This window comes from Microtus oregoni, unplaced genomic scaffold (genome assembly GCF_018167655.1).
Source record: "Microtus oregoni isolate MIOR12 unplaced genomic scaffold, Mior012 000023F_ref0000262, whole genome shotgun sequence".
Taxonomy (NCBI): Eukaryota; Metazoa; Chordata; class Mammalia; order Rodentia; family Cricetidae; genus Microtus; species Microtus oregoni.
This window is the reverse complement of record NW_024543082.1, coordinates 18,256,167-18,270,869: the sequence shown is the minus strand read 5'-3', so window position 1 is coordinate 18,270,869 and position 14,703 is coordinate 18,256,167. Positions and strand designations below refer to the sequence as shown.

The following is a 14,703-nucleotide window of genomic DNA, read 5'->3' as shown; positions in this document are numbered from 1 at the left end:
GGGAACCTGAAACGACCCTATCCTATAGCAATACTGACGAATATCTTGCATATCACCATAGAACCTTCATCTGGTGATGGATGGAGATAGAGACAGAGACCCACACTGGAGCACTGGACTGAGCTCCCAAGGTCCCAACGAGGAGTGGAAGGAGGGAGAAGATGAGCAAGGAAGTCAGGACCACGAGGGGTGCACCCACCCACTGAGACAGTGGGGCTGATCTATTGGGAGCTCACCAAGGCCAGCTGGACTATGACTGAAAAAGCAGGGGATAAAACCGGACTCTCTGAACATGGCGGACAATGCGTCGTGCTGATGAGAAACCAAAGACAATGGCACTGGGTTTTGATCCTACTGCATGAACTTGCTTTGTCGGAACCTAGCCTGTTTGGATGCTCAACCCTCCAAATACATTTTCCAGTGAACAGCCGGAAGCAGTTTGGAGAAAATTATGCTCAAATTCCCAAAATGATTGTTTATAAATGCTTATTTTTATTTTAAAAGGGTTGGTTATAAATAGTTATTGGTCACAGTCAATTTCTAAAAAGAAAAAAAAAGATATAATGAGGATATGATATATAGATAAATACTTGATTTATATTAGTATGGATTTTGGTCTATTGATTCAAATTTAAGGATGATTTTTATTACACTGTGATGTGGGATTGCCCTCTGTATGCTGAGAACACCGTTGGTTAATAAAGAAGCTGTCTTGGGCATGTGAAGGGCAGAATAGGGGGTAGATGGGGAAAGCTAAAGTGAATTCTGGGAGAAAAAAAGCAGAGTCAGGAAGATTCCATGTAGCCATTGCCGGGGACAGACGAGCAAGAATCTTGCTGATAAGCCACAGCCATATGTTGATACACAGATTAATAGGAATGGGTTTAAATAAGATATAAGAGCTAGTCAATAAGATTTAATTAATACAGTTTCTGTGTGGTAATTTCAGGAGTCTGGGCAGCCAGGAACAAACAAGCGGCCTCTTACAATAGCACTACACACACACACACACACACACACACACACACACACACATATTCTTGTTTAAGGTATTATGTTTATACAATTCATCTAAAAATGTAATGTATAATTAAGAAATACAGAATAATAGATAGTCATCTATAATAATCAAACTTTTAGTCATGTTAGTTAGGTTTTCTAGATATGGAGAGACATATTTCAGTTAGATAGATAATCATCAACACTTCAAAGACCTACAGAATTTGACATTTAAAAGGTTTTAAGAGCTTAGACTTTTCTCAACAGTGAAACATGTCTACTTCTGGCAGCACCAATTGTTTCAGAGAGGTTGATGAGCACTGCAGGACACAGAAAAAAGCAACTGATGAACTTTACCAGTATAGTGCAGAACAGATCTTCAAATTTTATGCTTTATGGAAAAGTCTGTCAGATACAGACTGTAGGCTGAAGATAAATGCACCAAAATTAGAGAAAAATTTTGGGTGATTGTCCAGGCAGAGAGATGTCTCTGTCAGATCTAGAGTTTTTGAAGTTGTTTCCAATGCACATCCTGTTTACTTAGGTAATATTATATCTGTTTGGGTCTTTGCTGGAGTTGAATAATAGATGGTTATTATTATAGTTTTCCTTCATTATGATAAAAGATAAATTAGATATAAAACTTTAGACTCACAAAGATAGGATAGATTAGAGAGTATTTTCTTTAATTTGCCAAATGTAAATGTACTAATATTATAACTATAATTCTTGCTTGAAACCTCTTTTGTCTATGTAATTTTATTATATTAAAGTTAAAACCTTCCTTTCTAATTTGACAGAAAAGGGGAGATAATATAGGATGTCTTTCTCTGTATGTGTTGCTTTTTTCTGTGTCCTGCAGAATGTCTGGCAGTTTCTTCTATGAAGCAAAAACCCTGAAGGACCATCCTGTCCTTTTGAAAGTTTAGCAGTCACTTTTCTGTGGGTCATACATGTCCAGTTCATACAGCTTATAATCAAGCAGCCCAGGCAAGAGCAGTTTCTTACCCAAATGTCTAGTCTTATCACATTGAAGGCAAATTCTGTAATGAGTTTCCTGTTTTCATATCCATTCTTTTAACCTGTGCCTTTTTTTTTTTTTTTGGTTTTTCGAGACAGGGTTTCTCTGTAGCTTTGGTGCCTGTCCTGGAACTAGCTCTTGTAGACCAGGCTGGCCTTGAACTCCCAGAGATCCGCCTGCCTCTGCCTCCCGAGTGCTGGGATTAAAGGCGTGTGCCACCACCGCCCGGCTAACCTGTGCCTTTTTATAGGTGAATTGAGTCCATTAATATAAAGTGATATTAATGACCAGTGGCTTTTAACTCCAGTCATTTTTTGGTGGTAGTGTTTGTGTGTTTCCCTTCTTGGAGTTGTGCTCGTGGAGGGTTGTCACATGTCTGTGCTATTGTGGGTGTTGTTGGCTTCCTTGGATTGAAGGTTTTCTTCTAGTAAGTTCTGTAAGGCTGGGTTTGTGGATAAGTATTGTTCAAATCTACTTTTGTCATGGAATATCTTGTTTTCTCCATCGATGGTAAAACAAAGCTTTGCTGGGTATAGTAGTCTGGGCTTGCATCCATGGTCTTTTAATGTCTGTAGCACATCTATCCAAGACCTTCTGGCTTTCATGGTTTCCATAGAGAAGTCAGGTGTAATTCTGATAGGTTTACCTTTATATGTTACTTGCCTTTTTTCCTTTGCAGCTCTTAATATTCTTTCTTTATTCTGTATGTTTTGTGTTTTGATTATTATATGGTGAGGGGATTTTTTTTTTATTCAGTCTATTTGGTGTTCTGTAAGCTTCTTGTACCCTCGTAGGAATATCCTTCTTTAGGTTGGGAATGTTTTCTTCTATAATTTTGTTGTATATATTTTCTGAGCCACTGAGCTGGAATTCTTTTCCTTATTCTACCCCTATTATTCTTAAGTTTGGTCTTTTCATGGTGTCCCAGATTTCCTGGATGTTTTGTGTTAAGAATTTGTTGGATTTGCTGTTTTCTTTGATCAATGAGTCTATTTCGCCTATTGTATCCTTAGCGCCTGAGGTTCTTTCTTCTATCTCTTTTATTCTATTGATTATACTTGTCCCTGTAGTTCCTGTTCATTTACCCAGATTTTCCATATCCAGCCATCCTTCCATTTGTGTCTTCTTCATCTCCTCCATTTCAGTTTTCAAGTCTTGAACTATTTCCTTTACTTGTTTGGGTGCTTTTCCTTGGTTTTCTTGGGTATCTTTGAGGGATTTTTAATTTCTTCTTTTTGTTTGTCTTCTCTGCCATTTCTTTAAGGGAGTTTTTCAATTCCTGTTTAAGGGTCTCCATCATTTTTATAAAATTACATTTAAAGTCGAATTCTTCTACTTCTTCTGGTTTAGGATGTTCAAGTCTTCCTGTTGCATGTTCACTGGATTCTGGTGTTATCATGATGCATTTCAGGATGTTGGAGGAATTCTTACATTGGCACCTGCCCATCTCTTCTTTCAAATGAGACCAATAGAGTCTTGGCGTCTTGGTCCAATCTTTGCTGTGGCTGACAGTTTACTTAGAAGTTTTTCTTGTTCTGCCCTCTCTTAGGTCCCTGCAGCACTGGAGCAGGCTTTCAGATCCCCTCTGCCCTGACGCAGGATGTGATGGGGGATCCAAGGACCCCGCCGACTGAAAAGGTTGGTTTGGGGGGCAGGGAGGAACGTGGTAAAGAAAGCCAGCAGTCCAGTGGATGACACACCCCACTGGATGGCCAGAAAATCTTAGGGAATTGGAAAGGGCCTGTACTCAGTTCCCGGGGACCATCTGGTTGCGTGGTCACTCACTCACCTCTCTGGAAATGCTCAGCACAGGAGCAGGACGGCTTACTGGGCTCCAATGACTTCACAGAGAAAAAGACAGGCTTGGGAGGCAGGGTGGGGTTGTACAAAAAAGCCCCAGCAGCAGGGACACTCCCCACTGGCTCCCTGGACCCCTCAGCCCCAAAGCAGACTGAGTTTGGAGATCCAAGGACCTAGCAGATGAAAAGGAGTGCTTGGAGGCAGGGTGAGATGTGCTGAAGAAAGCCAGCAGCTGGGAAACACCCCCTGGATGGCCAGAAAAGCTTAGGGATTTAGAGGGAGGCTGTCCTCAGTTCCTGGGGACCGTCCTGCCATGAGGGCACTCACTCATCTCTCTGGATCCGCTCACCACAGGAGCAGGGCCTCTTGCTGAGCTCCAAGGATCTCACAGACATAAAGGCAGGCTTGGGTAGCAGGGTGGGGTGGTACAAAGAAGTCCCAGTGGCAAGGACACTCCCATTGACTCCCCAGATCTTTCGACCCTGAAACAAACTCTCAACATGTTTGTTTGATTTTTTTTGAGCTATAATATGATTTATATGTGGGCTCCTGAAAAACTGTTAAATTATAAGAAAATTTCAGTAACTGTCCTTATGAGAACTTTTTCTAACGTGCAAGTCTTGTCATTTGTGTGCATAACAATAGTAATGGCACAGAGAGTAAGAGTAAGTGAAAAGGTTCATAAATAAAGATCTATCGAGTAACTAAACATTATTTTCCTACCACTATTCCCCATCCCTAAAGAACTAGAGTAGAAAAATATGACTTTGCCATGGAGCCATTAAAAAAAAAACACCTCAGATTATAAACTAATTTAATTGGGCCTGGAGAAATAGTTCAATAATTAAGACACCTATTGCTTTTCAGAGGATCCACATTCAGCATCTATGTCAAAAGGCATACAACTACCTGTAACTCCAGCTTCCTCTCTGACCTCCAGAGGGAACTGCACTCAGGTGTTCATATCCATGTAAACACACACACACACACACACACACACACACACACACACACACGAAAACTAAATTGAAGGGAAACCAACTCAAACCATTGTCTTCTTATCAATTCCTCTAAAAACTATTTTATAAAGAAGGACAACATTCCTTCTTTGATGTTTTGCATTATCATTTTTGTCATTTAAATTCTAGGCCAGTTACTTGTTGATCGCATCCCATGTAAACAATTATATACCAGCTTCTCCAGAATACCTTCTTTGGAAATCTGTGTCCATCTACTACCAGCTCCAAAGAAGCTATTGGAAAATGAAGCTTTTCTTCCCATTCTTGTTGTATACTCATTACTGACCTTCTAATTATTACTGTCTTCCCTTAAGTGTTCTGTCTTAAAAGTTAGTGGCAAGGAGCAAGGAAATGAGCACAGCTCAACTTATCACTCACAGGAAACTGAGGAAACCCCTAATCTTCAATAGATATTATCTCAGCAAAACCGTTATTCTTGGCTTCAAAGGAAAAAAAAGAAAAAAGAAAGAAGAAAAAGAAAAAAAAGAAAAGAAAAGAAAAGGAAAAAAGGAACAGCCTCCAAAAAAATTCCTATAAAGCATAGTTAGAGTTTATATGTTTTCAGAATATATATTTTATATATTTCATACATATATATTCACACTACGCTCCTCAATAATCAGTAACAGGCAGCCAACAAACCACAAAAGCAACCAAACATAAAATTTTCAACTCCCAAATCAACCAAGCAACAAAACAATAGCAACAACCCAACACCCAAACAATAGCAACAAAAATAGAACACAAAGAATGAGTAGGGAGGAGGGCTGGATCTGCTAGGAGTTAAGGGATGGAGTGATTATGATCAAATCATGTTGTATTAATTTCAAAAGAACTAATAAAGTCTTAAAAGATGAAGTACAAATACCCATAAATACATGAAAAATAATGCTTAACATCCATAGCCATGAAAGAAGTGAAAAATAATGCTACATTGATATTCCATCTCATCTTATTTAAAATGACAACAAATGCAGCAATTTTGCAATGAAAGGGGTATCCTTAGGTGCTGTTGGTGAACTGAAAACTAGCATAGCCACAGTGCACCTCACCACAGAAAGGATTCTAAGTTAATTTCCCACAGAGATACTTGCAATCCACGTGCATTATAGCATCATTAGCAAACCAACCTATAGAATTAGTCTAGATATCCATTGACTGATGAATGGATCAGGAAAATGTGTAGTATATGTAAAATGAAGTCTTATTCGTTTATAAAGAATAAGCCATTAAATAAGACCTTAAAAATAAGTAACGTAATAATGAATTTGCAACAGGTCATGAACATATAAGTAAAATAAGCCACCCTTAGAAAGATAAACATCAACTTTTCTCTCATTTTTGGATCCTAGCTTTGTATAGATGCATAAACTATATGTATTTATTTTATATATGACATAAAAGCAGGAGTCTGTGGAAAAGAAGGGTAATAGTGAAAAGACAAAGGATAATAGGGGAAGAGAATGAAAGGAGAGGTTATAGAAAGTGAATGCAGTCACACTATATGATCCACTCAGAAGATAATCATCTATGATACCCACACAATTAATATCTTCCTATATGTATAAATATATAGAAGTTATTTTATTTAATAATCTAATTCTATCTCTAATACATTTGTTCACTTTATAATTTCCATCTAAATATTTAGTTAAAAATAATCTTAACTTTTATTTCATTAAAACGTTACAATATTTTTATCAGTTTAAAAATGTTTTCACAGTTTCTTTAACCACTAGCTAAAATGGATTTACATTGTTAACATGTGGAGATAATTTCCTTCCAAGATCCCTGTTCTTTGGAGCTGTGTTATAGAGTATTAGTTGAAGACGTTTTGCATTTGTTTATGCTGTGGAACATTAGTTTAATGATGCAAAAATGGGTTGCATTCTTTATGTTCATATGTTTAACTCTGTGAAGCTTTGTTACTTTGCCTGTCTAAAACACATGATTGGCCTAATAACAAGCCGAATGGCCAATAGTTAGGCAGGAAAACAATGGGCAGGGCTGACAGGCAGAGAGAATAAATAGGCAAAATCTGGAAAGAAGATAGAGGATCAAGAAAATGAAGAAGAAAGAAGACACCAGGAGCCCACCACCCAGCTACACAGCAAGCCAGAGTAGGAAGTAAGGAAAGGTGTACAGAGATGCTGACAACTATACTTGAAGAGCCCTGCTGTCTAGACACTAGCACCCAGGGTCACACCCTGTGATCAACCCCTATCTACCACAGGCCCAATGAACAGGCAGCAGCATCTTCTCCATCCTCCCACCCAACCATGCTCCTGTCACATCAACAACCACAGGATCCACATCCCCAATACATATGGAGGAAGAAGGGAGAGTCTGAGCTGGCTGAGCAGCCCTGCTTTCTAGGCCCTACTCTCCAAAGGCTAGCCCTACCTGCATCTAGAGGAAGAATGACCACAGGGGCCACAGACCCCACCTTCACTGATTGGAGGAAGAGTGACCACTGGAGCTACAGGCCCCACCTGCACCTATTAGAGGAAGAGATTGGTAGACAGCAGTGTAAGAATACGTTCAACAACATAAAGAGCAATATGGCACCACCAGAAATGAGTGATTCTACAACAGCAAGACCCAAACACCCAAATGCAAATGAAGCAGAAGAAACAACCTTAAAAACAACCTTATGAAGATGATAGAAGCTTTTAAAAGGAAATGAAAATTTCCCTTAAAGAAATGGAGGAAAAGACAAACAAAAAAAAAAGAAGAACAAGAAGAAGTCAATAAACATCCTTAAAGAAAGCCAGCAAAACCAAGAAAGAAAAATCAAACAAGTGAAGAAAATAGTCCAAGAACTGAAAATTGAAATAGATACAATAAAGAAAATACAAGTTAAGAGAATTCAGGAAACTGAAAATCTGGCTAAATGAACAGGAACTATAGATGCAAGCATAATTAACAGAATGTAAGAGTTGAAAGAGAGAATCTTAGGAGTTGAAGATATGGTAGAGAAATAGATTCATCGGTCAAAAAATGTTAAACTCAAAAAACTTTTAACACAAAACATCCAGGAAATCTGGGACATCATGATAAGACCAAACTTACGAATAATAAGGATACAAGAAGGAGAAGAATTCCAGTTCAAAGACACAGAAAATATATTCAACAATCATAGAAGAAAACTTTCCCAATCTAAAGAAGAATGATATGAAAATGAAGGTAATAGAAGCTTACAGAACACCAAGATAGACAGCACCCATATTAAAAACATCACCTCATATAATAATCAAAACACTACACATAGAGAATAAACAAGGAATATTAAGTAAAGAAAAAAGGCCAAGCAACATATAAAGGCAGACCTATCAGAATTTCAACTAGGGTGGCTACTGGGATTAAAGATGTGTATTACCATAATCTGGTCTGTACAGCTGACCAGTGGGGCTGTTTTACTCAGATCTTCAGGCAGTCGTTATTACAATTGAAATGTCACTGCAAAATGCAAATCAAAATGACTCTGAGATACCATCTTATACCTATCAGAATGACAAAAAATCAAAGACACTAATGACAGTTAATGCTGGAGAGGATGCAGAATAAGGGGAACACTCCTCTATTGCTAGTGGGAGAACAAACATTTATAGGAATTTTGGATATCAGTATGAACATTTCTTAGAAAATTGGAAATCAATCTACCTCAAAGCCCAACAATAGCACTCTTGGGCATATACCCAACAGATGCACAATCACACCACAAGAACATTTGCTCAGCTATGTTTTTAACGGAATTATTCATAATAGCCAGGACTTGGAAACAATCTAGATGCCCCTTAAAAAAGACTGAATAAAGAAAACATAGTATCTTTACACAATGGAGTATTACTCAATGGTAAAAAGCAATGACATATTGAAATTTGCTGGCAAAAGGATGGGACAAAAAAACAAACAAACCAAAAAACATCCTCAGTGAGGTAACCCAGAACCAGAAAGACAAACACTGTATGTACTCACTCATACATGGATATTAGACATAAAGCAAAGGATAACCAGGCTGCAATCCACAACCCCAGAGAACCTAGGTAAAAAGGAAAACCCTAAGAGGAATAAACAAGGAGGGCCCCAGGAAAGGGAAGTAGTTAAGATCTCCTGGGTAAACTAGACAAGGGAGTAGGAGGGATGGGATTGGAGATGAGAACACGAGGAATCAAGAAGGCTGAGTTGATGAAGGGGACGAGCAATGGAAGAGATATCTTGATAGACAGAGTCATTTTGGGATTAGGGAATTTCCAAGGAACCCACAAGGTTGACTCCAGCTAAGACTCCTAGTAGTATAGGAGAAGATACCTGAATAGGCCTTTCTCGATAATCAGATTAGTGACTACCATAATTGTTATCCTAGAACCTACATCCAGTATCTGATGGATGCAGATGTAGTGACCCATAGCCAAACACTGGGCTGAGCTCGTGGAGCTCAGTTGAAGAGAGGGAAGAGAGATGAAATGAGCAAAGATCATGAGTCAAGACCATGATAGGGAAAACCACAGAGACAGCTGACCCCAGCTAGACTCCAGACTGATTGCTGGGGAGTCAGCACAAGGCTGAACTAGACCCTCTGAATGTGGGTGACAGTTATGTAGTTTCACCTGTTGGGGTGAGAGGTCCTGGCAGTAGGACCATTACTTATTCCAGGTGTATGAACTGGTTTTTGGAGCCCATTCCCTATGGTGAGATACCTTGCTCAGCCTTGATATGAGGGGAGGGGCTTGGTGGTATGCCAGATTTTGTTGACTCCCCAAGGAAGACCCTGACAAGTGGATGGGAGGGGGTAGGAATGGGGGAAAAAGGGGGTAGGAGAAAGGGAGGGAGGGGGAACTGTAGTTGGTATATACAACGAAGAAGGGATAATTTAAGAAAAGCTGGCTAGAAACAAGCCAAGCTAAGACAGGGCATTGATAGGAAAAAATAAGCCTCTGTGTATTTATTTGGAATTGGGGTGTCCAGTCACCCAAAGAGCAAAGAGTAACAAAATAAAAAATAAAACAAAACAACTACAGGGCTGTGTAAGGCTGGGTGTGTTTCTCACTACAGCCATGATGACTATCTAATGGTTATTCCTCTGCATTTATTCTTGCAGATCCCCCTTTGTCTTCTCTGTTTGTTCCTTCCCATAGGACCCTAAATATCTTCACAAAGTCTCTATGTGATTTGGATTATAGAGTGGTCTCCTACATGACAAAATACAGCCACGATTATGAAAGCATTTCAAAATTTCTCCCCAAATATTTCCTTAGGATAGTTGCTTTGAATCTCAGCTAGCCACAAATTAGAATATACAGGTATTCCTCCTACAGTGTTCCTCTAGAGAACACTGACAAATACAAAACAAGATACAAAAACACAAAACTCGATTTTACAATAACGTCACTAAAGAATGTCAGTAAATTTGTGTATTTGAAAAAATACACACTCTACTACGTTTCTGAAACAGTCTTCCCATTTGTCCCAGAGAGAATAAGCTGCTCTCCCTGCCTGTCTTGGTTGTATTCTTTTACAGTGCAATCTAAACCATCAGCTGGAGTTCTTCCTCTTGAAAACAGAGAAACAATTGTCCACGGGTTCATGGCCAGAAACTCACTGTCCCAGAGCTTAGATGTATAAAAATCAATAGTTTCTGGGGTTTACTTTTACAGTATCTTATTATATTTTAAATAAACACAGTTTTAACATTTTAAATCCCATTAATAGACATGAAGATGATTCTGTTTTCCCCAGTCAGTCAAACCAGGACTTATAAAAACTATTTTCTCCTAGGAAACAGCTGTATCCTAATCCTTAGGCTTCATCCTCTGTGAAGACTCTGGAAATGAGAGCCAGTGTTACGAGATATTTATTTCCTTATTACAGTGGAGTAGTCAAATACCATCTGTCTCTCTTCCTCATGATTACCATTTTATTTGCCTCTTCTACACAATGGAAAATAACACACTCCTAACTGAGGAAGGAACATCATGCATTAAGACCAGCCTATGGTACATAGTGAGATTGTATCTTAATGAAAAGGAATATAGCTGGAGATTCTATGTACAGTACTGGTGGTGTAATGATTGCATGACACATTCAAGCCCTGCAATGGATCCTCAGAACTAGGAGGGTGGAGTGAACTACAGCATATTCTTCAACATTGAATATCTAGTCTCTAATATGATTTCTGGTACATATTTCCTAATAAACACTTAATGGGGTAAAAATCAAGAATTATGAATTAACTAACATAAGATAAAGCATATATATATATATACACATATATATGACCAAATTTGTATTTAATGATAATGTATATATGAACATATGAAACTGAAAGTATGTATTATTCCACACCTAGATGAATAGTTGTGTGCTTAAGGTGTTCAAGGAAATAGAAGATAAACTGAGGACGACATATATACCAGATGTGTTTTGGGATACTTAGTGGGATTATCTTATCTATGAACATAAACTTTATAAGCAGTAAGTCTACTCCTAGCATATGCCTAATAGTAGTGCATGCATATGTTCTTCAAAAATATTAATGAAGATATTTATAGGAACGTTATTTTTCATGATCAAAACCCAAATCAAGAATATATTTCTTTCTTATATTATATTTTATTTTTTTACTCATTTTACTTACCAACCACAGTTCCCCCCTCTTCTCTCCTCTCCCTTTCCCACCTCCCCCAACCTTCCCTTATCCACTCCTCAGAAAAGGTAAGTCCTCCCAAGGGAGCCAGCAAAGCCTTGCACATTCAGTTGAGGCAGGACCAAGCACCCACCCCCACCCGCCTGCTCCATCATGGCTGTGAGCAAGGTATCCCACTATGGAGTAGGCTTCAAAAAGTCAGCTTATAAACTAGGGATAGATCCTGTACCCACTGCTAGGTGGTCCAAAAATAGACATGGCTGCAAAACTGTCGCCCAAGTGCAGAGGGCCTGGTTCGGAGGTCCCATGCAGGATCCCCACCTGTTGATCTAGAGCCTGCAAGTTCCAGTCATCTGTCTCTATGGTTTTCCCTGTCATGATCTTGACACCACTCTACCCTGCGCTCATATAATCCCTTCTCAAGACACACTGCAGGGGATAGACCCACATTCGTGGGCAAAGAACAGGGTAATTTACATTCTGATTATTTTTTTAGAAGGACATGAATTTGGCATGGTGAGGTGAGGATGGATCTGGAAAGAGTAAGAATAGGTGGGTAAATATGATCAAAATAGGTTATATGAAGTTCTCAAATAATAACATTTTATTAAAAAGAAGAGATTATATGAATAAACTATAGTCTTACACAAAGGAATTCGTGAAACGAAGAGATTTAATAAGTTACATTTCCTCTAAAAATGTGATTAAATCTATCAATAAATTAAAGAAACCAGAAGTAAATGGATAGATGCTAAATGGTCCTTTTTGTTTTTATGTCGAAAACAGATAAAATAAACCCACAGTGTGGGGAACTAGGATACAGAGAGAAAAAGGAAAATATTCTGAAAACTGCTGTGAATACTACCCATTTTTCCCAGTGTTGGCTTTATTTAAACACAAAGGTTAAAAACCCAGCCGCATACCTTGATCCATTTTACTTGTAAGGTATCATAAGCATGTCACTCGTTTCATATTTATGATCAAATTACAAGCAACTTTGTATTAATTATTTTTACAAAATAAATGTGGTAAATCTGAAGTACACAAGAGCATCAGGAACAATTCAACATATGATGCAAGCTTACAGTTTAGAGAAACACTGTGTTCATCAGTCTGTTCTGTGCCAATGCTTCACCTGGATGGTTTGCAGGACTGTAGTCTTCTAGCAATATTTCCCTTTCCTGAACCTCAGCATTTCCATCTCAGAAATAGGCTTGACATTATGACATTACAGGAATCATGGTGTTGAAAAATAATGTTCTCTAACAGTTAAAAGTCACTCCAAACATTTTCATTTCCACAGGTAGGTTGGTCCCTGCCTTCCGGGAAAAACTGAACACTATATGTGAAAACCTAAAGTAGCAAAACACAAAAAAAAGTAACAACCTAGCTGCCCATCACTGATTCCACCACAGCCCCTATTCTGCTTTGCCCTCATCATCATTTGCTTCCAGGTTCTCTTTTCCTTCATAGCCAGAGCTATTTCATGATTCTTAAAATAGACTAGCTTATAATGATAGACAAATATATGAAACAAATTACGTATGGCCTTGCCCACATAATGAAAAAGTCATAAATGACCAACAAGAGCTTCAAAAGAAGTCAGTCTCAACATAAAAAGGTGTGTGTGCTATTTGACTGTGAATAGAGGCATAATTAAAAGGAAATGACAGATTTTTGAAGAGGTCCTTTGCATCCAGCTGGTCTGCAATTTTTATTACATAAAACAGACATGCATGAAATTATAGTTTGAGCAAGTTGTACATACCTCAGAAGCAGTATGCTTGTTGTTATTCTCACATTTATCCCATTTTGTAGTCATTGTTTCAAATATGCTCATATTAAATAATTTGCTAGCTGTGCAATTATATAGGTGTATGATTAACACACAAAAATTATCATACATTTCTCATTACCTCTTGGCATAAAAGTAAATGTCCTGTAACCTAGTGTGTATTTAACACAGAAACAAAAAAAAATTAGAGTTACCTGATTCTTGTACAAAGACGGGAAACATGAAAAGATGGAGAAGGAAATGCAGTGAAAAGTCCATTATATCCAATGATGAAAGCCTTCACAATCAGTCATAGCTTACTTTCCAGTTGGACTTCCAAGTGAGACTGACATCTCCTTCTCTAATCCAAAGCTCCCCTTCAAAGGGGGTTAATCATTAACCATTGTAAAAGCTAAGGACAGATGGCCACTGCTGCTTCCATTGCTGGGCTGATGGTCCTGCCTTCTATATAAGTAAGGCTACAACAAGGACCCTAAGACATTGACCTAATCTACATGGGTAATAGAAATAGAAAAGATCTGAGTAAATTGGGAACATGGGGACCTTAGAGGGAGCTTGCTAGGGAGAGAGGAGAGGCAGGGAGGGGAGCAGAGAAAAATGTAGAGCTCAATAAAGATCAATAAAAAAGGGGGGGGAACATGAGGAAGTTTTGGGAAGCAAGCCAGTAAGCAGCTCTTCTCCATGACTTCTGCATCAGCTCCTTCATGAGTTCATGCCCTTGCTGCTTCTGAGGATAAACTGTAAGAAGAACTGTGAACAAAATAAGCCTTTCCTCCCCACACTGCATTGGTTTACAATATTTGTCACAGGAAAACGGACCCTAACTAGGATAACTAATTCCTCTTTTTTTAAAAAAAAAAATCAAGGCTCAGTGCTGCACATCTTTAAGCTCAGCACTCAGAGAGAGAAGTTGTCAAATCTCTGTGAGTGGGAGGCCAGCCTAGAAAATGCTACATAAAGAATTAAGGCATTGAAGAGGATACCAGAAAATGGAAGGATCTCCCTTTATCTTGGATTGGAAGGATCAACATACTAAAAATGGCAATTCTACCAAGGCAATTTATAGATTCAATGCAATCCCCATCAAGGTCCCATCAAAATTCTTCACAGATCTGGAGAGGACAATAATCAACTTTATATGGAAAAACAAAAATCCCAAAACAATCTTATACAATAAAGGAACTTCTGGAGGCATTACCATCCCTGACTTCAAACTCTATTACATACCTATAGTATTGAAAACAGCTTGGTATTGGCATAAAAACAGAGAAATCGACCAATGGAATCGAATAGAAGACCCAGATTTTAACCCTCAATCCTATGAACACCTCATTTTTGATAAAGGAGCTAAAAGCATACAATGGAAGAAAGAAAGCATCTTCAACAAATGGTGCTGGCAAAACTGGATGTCAACCTGTAGAAG

At 38.4% G+C, this 14,703-nt stretch overlaps 1 protein-coding gene across 1 annotated transcript in view; it reads right to left on the bottom strand.

Moving 5' to 3' along the window:
* LOC121462027 (nectin-1-like) overlaps nt 1–13,592 on the bottom strand; it is a 48,536-nt gene extending 34,944 nt beyond the window's left edge. The window contains exon 1 of the mRNA XM_041673439.1: nt 13,475–13,592. Within this exon, the coding sequence (XP_041529373.1) occupies nt 13,475–13,538 (64 nt within the window). The 5' untranslated portion in view covers nt 13,539–13,592. The remainder of the gene's footprint in view (nt 1–13,474) is intronic.
* Nucleotides 13,593–14,703: the final 1,111 nt, after the last annotated feature.